At 49.4% G+C, this 10,204-nt stretch overlaps 1 protein-coding gene across 3 annotated transcripts in view; it reads right to left on the bottom strand.

Moving 5' to 3' along the window:
* Positions 1–9,867, bottom strand: part of LOC121317947 (angiopoietin-related protein 5-like) — a 13,850-nt gene extending 3,983 nt beyond the window's left edge. Inside the window, exons 1-6 of one of the 3 annotated variants that reach the window (XM_041254036.1) lie at positions 9,761–9,867; positions 6,617–6,695; positions 5,554–5,569; positions 5,329–5,420; positions 3,897–4,017; positions 3,298–3,483 (exon numbers count right to left, since the gene is read on the bottom strand). In XM_041254036.1, coding sequence (XP_041109970.1) covers positions 3,298–3,483; positions 3,897–4,017; positions 5,329–5,420; positions 5,554–5,569; positions 6,617–6,688 — 487 coding nt within the window. In that variant the 5' untranslated portion in view covers positions 6,689–6,695; positions 9,761–9,867. Of the gene's footprint in view, positions 1–3,297; positions 3,484–3,896; positions 4,018–5,328; positions 5,421–5,553; positions 5,570–5,662; positions 5,784–6,616; positions 6,696–9,760 lie in introns of those variants that run through there. The other 2 variants (XM_041254038.1, XM_041254037.1) reach the window with 2 other exon arrangements.
* Positions 9,868–10,204: the final 337 nt, after the last annotated feature.

Raw genomic sequence — 10,204 nt, 5'->3', positions numbered from 1 at the left:
GAGAGAGAGAGAGACACACAGAGAGGAGCGATTGTGTCTCTCTCTCTCAGTGAGAGTCTCTCTCTCTCCAGAGTGTGGTGTCACCGGAGTCAGAGAGAGAGAGAGAGAGAGTGTCACACAGAGAGAGAGAGAGTCAGTCAGTCACACAGAGAGAGCCAGTCAGAGAGAGAGAGAGAGAGACAGAGAGGAGAGACAGTGTAACACAAAACAGCGAGTCTCAAGAGAGAGCGGAGAGAGAGTAGAGAGCCAGCATCTCGAGGAGAGAGAGAGTGTCAGGGAGAGAGAGAGAGAGTGTCAGAGAGGACAGAGCCAGTCACAGTGAGAGAGAGAGAGAGAGACACCGAGAGAGCGGAGAGAGAGAGGTCACTTCTCAGTCAGAGTGTCTGGAGAGGAGTGGGAGAGAGTCGAGACCACACAGAGAGAGTCAGTAGTCTCACACACACCACAGTCTGAGAGAGGAGAGGAATAGAGTCACAGTCTTCACGAGAGGAGGACACAGAGAGAGAGAGAGAGAGAGAGAGAGAGAGCCAGTCACACAGAGAGGAGAGAGAGAGAGAGAGAGAGAGGAGTTCACACACACAGAGAGAGAGAGAGAGAGGAGAGAGTCAGTCTCACCCAGTCAGAGAGAGATCTCAGTCAGGTGTGTCTCTCACAGTCATCTAGGAGAGTGAGTGTCTATCTCTCTCTCTCAGCGTGGTCACAGAAGTCTCATCACACAGAGACGAGAGAGAGTGAGACTCCAAGAGAGAGACACGAGAGAGAGAGAGAGCGTCACAGGACAGTCAGAGAACTCTCAGAGAGAGTCAGTACAGTGTGTGTGAGAGAGAGGAGAGAGTCAGAGAGAGTGTCTCTCTCAGGTCAACAGTGTGAGTCTCTCGCTCTCAGTCAGCAGTGCCAGAGTCAGTCTCTCTCCACATCAGTCAGAAGAGGATCTCTCTATCTGTCACACACAGTGAAAGAGAGCGAGCAACACCAGAGAGAGGGGGGGGAAGAGAGGGAGAGAGAGAGAGAGAAGTCACACACACAGAGAGAGAGAGTCACACACAGAGAGAGAGAGAGAGTGTCACACACAGAGAGAGAGTGTCACACACAGAGAGAGAGTGTCACACACAGAGAGAGAGAGAGACACACACACAGAGAGATAGAGAGGACACAGGAGAGGAGTGTCCGCTCTGGGAGAGTCAGTGAGAGAGAGAGAGAGTCAGTCACACACACACAGAGAGAGAGAGAGAGTTGATCACACACTTCAGAGAGAGGAGTGTCTCACTCTTCACAGTGAGTGTCACGGAGAGAGAGAGTCAGTCACACACAGAGAGAGAGAGAGGGGAGAGTCAGTCACACACACAGAGAGAGAGAGAGAGAGACACACACACACACACACAAACAGGAGAGAGGAGAGAGAGTCAGAGAGTCACACTCTCAGTCAGAGAGTGTGAGTGAGTCACACACTCTCAGAGAGAGAGAGAGAGAGAGAAGTCACACAGAGAGAGAGAGAGAGGAGAGGTCAGATGAGACGAGAGTCAGTCAGACACACACAGAGAGAGAGAGAGAGAGTATCAGAGGAGAGAGAGTCTAACAGTCACACCAGTCTGAGAGAGAGAGTCAGAGAGACACACAGAGACACAGGAGTCTACAGGAGCAAGAGAGAGAGAGAGAGAGAGAGACACACACAGAGAGAGAGAGAGAGAGAGAGAGAAAGAGATGAGAGACCACTCACCCACACAGGAGGAGCTGGACAAGTCACACACACACACTCTCAACGAGGGGTCTTATCTCTATCTTCTCAGGTCCAGCACACACACACAGAGAGAGAGAGAGAGTCAGTCACACACAGAGAGAGAGAGAGAGAGAGAGAGAGAGAGAGAGAGAGAGAGAGAGAGAGAGAGAGAGAGAGAGAGAGAGAGTCAGTCACACACACAGAGAGAGAGAGAGAGAGAGAGAGACACACACAGAGAGAGAGAGTCACAGAGAGAGAGAGAGAGAGAGAGAGAGAGAGAGAGAGAGAGATGGTCAGTACAACACAGAGAGGAGAGTGTGAGTGTCAGTCTCACAACACTCACAGAGCCGAGAGTGGCAGTCAATGAGTCAGTCTCTCTCTCAGTCTATCTCTCAGGTCACACACACGAGAGTGAGTGAGAGAGGCACACAGACAGAGAGAGAGAGGAGAGAGATCTCAGAGAGAGAGGGTCACACACACAGTGAGAGAGAGAGTCTCAGTCACTCAGGAGAGAGAGGAGATGTCTCTCGTCTCTCAGTCAGTGATTGTGTGAAAGGAGAGAGAGAGAGAGGAGAGAGAGGAGAGATGGCGTCAGTCACACACACAGAGAGAGAGAGAAGTCAGAGGAGAGTGAGTCACACCACAGAGGGAGAGTCAAGGTCACACACACAGAGAGAGAGAGAGAGAGAGAGAGAGAGAGAGAGAGAGTCAGTCACACACAGAGAGAGAGAGAGAGTCAGTCACACACACAGAGAGAGAGAGAGAGAGTCAGTCACACACACAGAGAGAGAGAGAGAGAGAGGGGAGAGTCAGTGGGGTGTGTCTCTCTCTCCTCTAGTCAGTAGTGTGTGTGTCTCCTCTCAGCAGTGTGTGGTGTCTCTCTATCACTCTCTCAGTCAGTGTGAACAGAGAGAGAGAGAGAGAGAGAGAGAGGAGAGTCAGTCAGTCACACACAGAGAGAGAGAGTCAGTCACACACACAGAGAGAGAGTGAGAGAGTCAGAGAGTCAGTCACACACACAGATAGAGAGAGAGAGAGAGAGAGAGAGAGAGGAGAGTCAGTCACACACACAGAGAGAGAGTGAGAGAGTCAGTCACACACACAGAGAGAGAGAGAGAGAGAGAGAGAGAGAGAGAGAGAGAGTCAGTCACACACACACAGAGAGAGAGAGAGTCAGTCACACACACACACACACAGAGAGAGAGAGTCAGTCACACACACAGAGAGAGAGAGAGAGAGAGGAGAGTCAGTCACACACACACAGAGAGAGAGGAGAGTCAGTCACACACACAGAGAGAGAGAGAGAGAGAGAGAGAGAGAGAGTCATCACACACACAGAGAGAGAGAGAGAGAGAGAGAGAGAGAGAGAGGAGAGTCAGTCACACACACAGAGAGAGAGAGAGAGTCAGTCACACACACAGAGAGAGAGAGAGAGGAGAGTCAGTCACACACACAGAGAGAGAGAGAGAGAGTCAGTCACACACACAGAGAGAGAGAGTCAGTCACACACACACACAGAGAGAGAGAGAGAGAGAGAGGAGACAGTCACACACAGCGTCAGTCTTGTTAGCACACTGTACCTGCAGTGCCAGAGTAAGCCCCGATGTGCAGCCTGTAGGATGACTCCTTGCTGCCGAGTCGGAACGTGGAGTAGTCGGCAAAGGCAGAGCCCCCCTCGAAGTCCTGCAGCTCCACACGCAGGAGGAACCTGTCCCCCTGGCTTCCAGTCAGAGAAAACATCTTCTCCAGACCCAGCCAGTGCTCACCTGGGACACAGACAGAGAGAGATCAGGACACACACACACAAAGGGGACAGGACAGAGACACAGGACTGTACTAATTGTACAGTACCAAGTGCCTCCAGGTAGTTTCCTCTCTGCTGCAGCTGAGGCAGTGCAGCAGTCTGCCTCCCAGAGGCTTGTAAGACATTATATTAACGTTTGGTTTCTAGACTTACTGATGCAGAGTGCAGAACTTTATATCTATTTAAAACTTGACTGATTTTTGTAGAGCTTTATTTCAATCTTAACCTTCCCAGCTATGCACCCCCCTGCATAAAACAGAGAACCTCCACTCCGAGTGATAGACCACCCTCACTCCACTACAAGTACAATCAAGCCTCAATGACTGCGTGACGAGAATCCCGGAGCACTGGAAGCCTGTGGGAGAGGAGTCTCACCGTGGAGTTTCCCGAAGCCATTCCTGTACTGCGCCCAGCTCCTGCGGAAAGACAGGTTCTCTGTGCCGCTGCGCCTCTGTAGGACCGTCCAGCCCCCATCCGCAGCCATGTCACAGAACACCTTCCACGCACAGAGGGACAGCGAGTACAGAACAGGAGCCACACACACATTACCATCTCCCCTGCAGTGACACCCACACATCACGATGCACACCATGGTTCTGATAGCTGCTTGTATGACACAAATCATTAAAAAGCAGCATCAGACCAGCACCCAGAGACACAGTGTGCCACAGTCTCCCTCTGGTGGCAATAGCAGTCACTGCCGCACAATAAATACATTCAGGCTGCAAGCCTAACGAGTCTGTTTTATGCTAAGAAATAAGAAACAATTAGTTTAAAATCAGTGCATTTGTTTAAACAATATCCATGATAAACTCTGACTAGAAGTCTCAGTGTATTCAATTGAAAGACATTTGTTATTGAGTTTAGCATTTCTAAATGACACGATTGAGTGTTTAACAGTTCTGAATGCTGGTTACAATATGAGCAGAATCACATGGAGCAGCTCCACTAGAACCCATGACAGTGCTGAGAGGAGATGAGCTCAGAGCAGCTCCACTAGAACCCCTGACAGTGCTGAAAGGAGATGAGCTCAGAGCAGTTCCACTAGAACCCCTGACAGTGCTGAAAGGAGATGAGCTCAGAGCAGTTCCACTAGAACCCCTGACAGTGCTGAGAGGAGATGAGCTCAGAGCAGTTCCACTAGAACCCCTGACAGTGCTGAAAGGAGATGAGCTCAGAGCAGTTCCACTAGAACCCCTGACAGTGCTGAAAGGAGATGAGCTCAGAGCAGCTCCACTAGAACCCCTGACAGTGCTGAAAGGAGATGAGCTCAGAGCAGTTCCACTAGAACCCCTGACAGTGCTGAGAGGAGATGAGCTCAGAGCAGTTCCACTAGAACCCCTGACAGTGCTGAAAGGAGATGAGCTCAGAGCAGTTCCACTAGAACCCCTGACAGTGCTGAGAGGAGATGAGCTCAGAGCAGTTCCACTAGAACCCCTGACAGTGCTGAAAGGAGATGAGCTCAGAGCAGCTCCACTAGAACCCCTGACAGTGCTGAAAGGAGATGAGCTCAGAGCAGTTCCACTAGAACCCCTGACAGTGCTGAGAGGAGATGAGCTCAGAGCAGTTCCACTAGAACCCCTGACAGTGCTGAAAGGAGATGAGCTCAGAGCAGTTCCACTAGAACCCCTGACAGTGCTGAAAGGAGATGAGCTCAGAGCAGTTCCACTAGAACCCCTGACAGTGCTGAGAGGAGATGAGCTCAGAGCAGCTCCACTAGAACCCCTGACAGTGCTGAGAGGAGATGAGCTCAGAGCAGCTCCATCAGAACCCCTGACAGTAAGAGGAGATGAGCTCAGAGACTCACCTGGAAGGGGAGGCTGGCTCTGGCTGGCTGGATCAGGTAGACTCCGCTGACGGCCTGCGGGTTCAGTTCTTTGATCTGAGTGCAGTCTGTGCCTGAGGAGACAGACAGCTCTCAGAGGGAGGGAGGAATGAACCAGAGCCTGTCTGAAGTGTGGGACTCACTCTGGTCTTACAAGGATGAAGACATGCATTGCATGCACAAGAAAATGAATAAATATATAAATACCTTGTGCTGGTGGTTTCTGTAGAAAAATAAATAAATAAATAAATACATGTTAAACTCCCCCCCCTTGAGAGCCCCCTGCATTACCCCTCCCCTCTCTCTCTGTTCTCACCTGGGTGCTGGCAGTGATAGAGGCACAGAGCCCCTGCATTACCCCTCCCCCCTCTCTCTGTTCTCACCTGGGTGCTGGCAGTGATAGAGGCACAGAGCCCCTGCATTACCCCTCCCCCCTCTCTCTCTGTTCTCACCTGGGTGCTGGCAGTGATAGAGGCACAGAGCCCCTGCATTACCCCTCCCCCCTCTCTCTGTTCTCACCTGGGTGCTGGCAGTGATAGAGGCACAGAGCCCCTGCATTACCCCTCCCCCCTCTCTCTCTGTTCTCACCTGGGTGCTGGCAGTGATAGAGGCACAGAGCCCCTGCATTACCCCTCCCCCCTCTCTCTCTGTTCTCACCTGGGTGCTGGCAGTGATAGAGGCACAGAGCCCCTGCATTACCCCTCCCCCCTCTCTCTCTGTTCTCACCTGGGTGCTGGCAGTGATAGAGGCACAGAGCCCCTGCATTACCCCTCCCCCCTCTCTCTGTTCTCACCTGGGTGCTGGCAGTGATAGAGGCACAGAGCCCCTGCATTACCCCTCCCCCCTCTCTCTCTGTTCTCACCTGGGTGCTGGCAGTGATAGAGGCACAGAGCCCCTGCATTACCCCTCCCCCCTCTCTCTCTGTTCTCACCTGGGTGCTGGCAGTGATAGAGGCACAGAGCCCCTGCATTACCCCTCCCCCCTCTCTCTCTGTTCTCACCTGGGTGCTGGCAGTGATAGAGGCACAGAGCCCCTGCATTACCCCTCCCCCCTCTCTCTGTTCTCACCTGGGTGCTGGCAGTGATAGAGGCACAGAGCCCCTGCATTACCCCTCCCCCCTCTCTCTGTTCTCACCTGGGTGCTGGCAGTGATAGAGGCACAGAGCCCCTGCATTACCCCTCCCCCCTCTCTCTCTGTTCTCACCTGGGTGCTGGCAGTGATAGAGGCACAGAGCCCCTACATTACCCCTCCCCCCTCTCTCTGTTCTCACCTGGGTGCTGGCAGTGATAGACAGACACAGCAGCAGCGCTACTGTGCAGATCAGGTGAGAGGCTCCTCCCATCTTGCTCCTGTGTGAGAAGCACAGCAGATTCGTCACAATAACACAGACCAGCCAAACAGCTTGAACATCAAACACTGCTCTGAAATCCTGCTATCAGCAAGGACTGAAGGGCCAGCAGCGTACCAGCGATAGTCACATCAAGAGGACTGAAATGCAAACGAGACAACCCTGCAGATCTGCACTCGCTTAATCCCGATTGCAGCGACCAAACACACGATCCCGGGAACTGTCTTAAACTTTACCTGACAGGAACAAGTCACACCAATAATGGGGTCTGCTGGGTCCAAACGTTCTGCGCCACCCTCTAGAATAAACACACTTTGCGTCAGGCGCTGACTGCCCGAACAGAAGTGTACGGAATAAAGGTTTCTGATGTACTGGTCTGAGATGGAAAATGCAGCTGTCCTGCTGTATTTGATCAACAGAAGGCGTAGGAGGCACACAGAATACTATGGAGCGCGATTCGTGCCAAAGCTGTGCAGCTATTAAACGTGTTTGTCAATGCGTGAATTGGTAAATTTGTCCCGCAATTAATCCAGAAATTTGTCAATTCCTACTGTAATTCACAAACGTATCTGTTAATCTAATAATTCATTAATACGCAAGGCTGTATAGACCTGCAAACTTCCAATTAATCAAACTTCTAACCGTCCATCTGGCACTGTGCCGAAAACACTGCAACCTTTCTAGCCAATGGGAGCACACACTAATATTTTACATCAATAAAAATCCAGCCTCACTCAAACTGCTTCAAGCAATAATAATGCAATTTATTAGAAGGGCGTTTCAAGATATTCCATTTAACAAGACACTCGACTCTGCTGATTTTCATGGAGACTTTCGTCTCATTGCGCTTAAAACACTGTGGTATAAAGAGAGTGAGGCAAAACAAATCTACGGGAGTCAATGGAGACCTAAAATGCTGTTGGTTTTCACCATGTTAAAAACATGACGGAACTTTTGCAGTAGATTTCACATTAGCAAATTATGACAAAACGTAATTATGAAAAATGCTATTTTATGAGCACTGTTCCGCGGCGCATGCGCAATAAACAGTTACCGCTGATCGCTCGTCATCAGTACTTTCTTTGTCTATCATTTGTTTGTTTATCATCTCTGGACTAATACGGCTACAATTTCATCTGTCAGCGTGTATGAGTTGACAAACTCATTGCCACACGACAGTCTGGATTGGTCTAGCCCGTACAATACGAGAGAGCCGGGAGGCCACACGCTCGCCGCTCCACTGCTGAAAAGGACGCCGGAGGTATTGCCTCAGGGAAGCAGGCGCGGTGGCCTTGGTTACAACCACTTCCCATTGAAGAAACATGAAACAGTGACATGATATCTATCGTTGGTTACATCACACTTAACATGACGATACTCCAAAATGATGTACATATTTATGCTAATCGCGATTAGCATTTAAAAAGCAAAAAAGGGAACTACAGTATGCAGACTGACATGTCTTCATTGCGCAGATAGGATCATACATCGCGCTACAATTCTATATTAATGGCCCTTTATCAAATAATAATTTGTAATAAATAAAATTCCTTGACGTAAACTAGACCAGTTTTCCAACGTGATGTTCTGCGGCGGAACAGTGGAGGCCAGTCTTCTCTAGACCTGATTAAACGCTAGTTAGACACATGGATGGCTGGTTTCACAAGCCCCTGATTAGTAGTAGCCTTGGCGACCCAATCTTAGTTTAGGTAAAGTAAACCTAGCCACGTGGAATACATTTGGTACAACTGACCCCGAATCACGTTTCCAGTTTGAACACGAGCCGGAATTGAAAGCCGAGCTGCACTTTATCCAGCTTTTGGATGCGTGTTTAACACATGCGCTCCAGAATAATACAATCGACATGCTGCAGGGCTGTCTGCTAACAACGCAAATACAAAAAACAAACACAATCTAGCATTGGAGCCGCTGCACGAATCAACGCAAACCGCAGCTGGATTGCACTACACTCGAGCGCCTCTTCAGAAAGCTTTGAATTAGGCATGCCTGTAAACACCGCAAACCAAATAAAGTACATTAAGTGGACTGTCTCGTCCGAACAAAAATACCCAGAGAAACAACACTAGAAAATCAGAGTCGACTGCAGCGTACCAGTGACTTAGTCCGCGTCAAGTGGATTAAAAAGCGGTCTAGCAAATCGTGCAGATCTGTAGTCAATTAATACTGAAAACAGCGAGTTAGCCAGACAACGAGGGCTAACCCATAATAAGGGCTTCTCGTTTGCAGTTTTATTTTCCTTCGCTCTCCCTCCCTTTAAACCTTAATTAACACTTTCAGTCGGTTAAACTGAATACATCAAACGTGCATTTGTTAAATCATTATTATTTAAATATAGGAGCATCTTATTGTGTGGCACTTTACAGTTTTTGCAACATTTTGTATGAACAAAACAAAACCAGACTTCAGAATATTTTGTTCCTCAACCACAACAAATGAGAAAAATGAAAAAGGCGGCGCATATTTAAAATTACAGGCTACATTCTCAGGTCTACCTAGAACCCATATAATTGCTTAATATTGTGTATCGACGATACAAGGTAATGATATCACGTACACAGTGCAATTGTCAATTGTATATAATTAAAAAGTACAGTTCTGCATTCTGTTACATTTTAGCGATGCCTTTCACTTGGTGATGCGGGTCTACAGTGAAACGCTTCCTGCGACTCGGCACCGGCGAGCGAACCTTACTGAACAAAATGCTGCAGACGTCATTTCAGAGAATAATGAGCCGCCTTTGCTTTTAAAATGTGCTGTATAAACGTAGGACGGGCACACGCACTAAGTTAGTTTTATACTTCATAGTACTACGTTGGTCCACCAGAACAGGATCATCTCACGTCCGATTTGGCACGCTGCTGCAATCAGGACCGTGTTTAGCCTGATTTAGCGGATGAGCCACATGTGGTGCTTATCTTCTGGAGTGCTGCAATCGGGGTTAACACATGCGCTAGTTAGACGCATCAGGTGGACTTACTTTGGTACGCTGCAATCGACCCAGAGTTCCCAATACTCCCTAAACACACCGTTTCATGAGATACTCACAATGTTCCGTGCTTACAACCCGCTTGATCGCTGATTCCGCTCCTGTGAAGTGCCCGTCCTCACGGACAGCCCTGTTTATATATTACCGTACCGATCCTCTTGCGAGGGGAGGGGCAGCGGAGGGATGGCGGGGAGCGGTTTGGCACAGCTCGTCCACGCATTCAGATTGGACGCTCACTGTCTTGACGGGAATTCTGTGAAACAAGGCTTCCATCTAATATGCCTCCCCCGACCAGCTGGACAGAACAGATCACTCAGTAATCCCGCTCATGATTGAGCAACTAAACTTCCCACTGCTTTCCCTCCTCCAGGATGAATGGGATGACTTTGCAAAGCAGCACCTGGCTGTCACCTCTCACAGCTGTTCTTTACAATAACAACATACTGGAATACATACTGAAGAGTGTTGAATTTAAATCAAGGGAAGTAATGTTAAAACTTTAC

The sequence above is a fragment of the Polyodon spathula genome, chromosome 7 (genome assembly GCF_017654505.1).
Source record: "Polyodon spathula isolate WHYD16114869_AA chromosome 7, ASM1765450v1, whole genome shotgun sequence".
Lineage (NCBI taxonomy): Eukaryota > Metazoa > Chordata > Actinopteri > Acipenseriformes > Polyodontidae > Polyodon > Polyodon spathula.
This window is presented reverse-complemented; position numbering and strand designations above follow the sequence as displayed.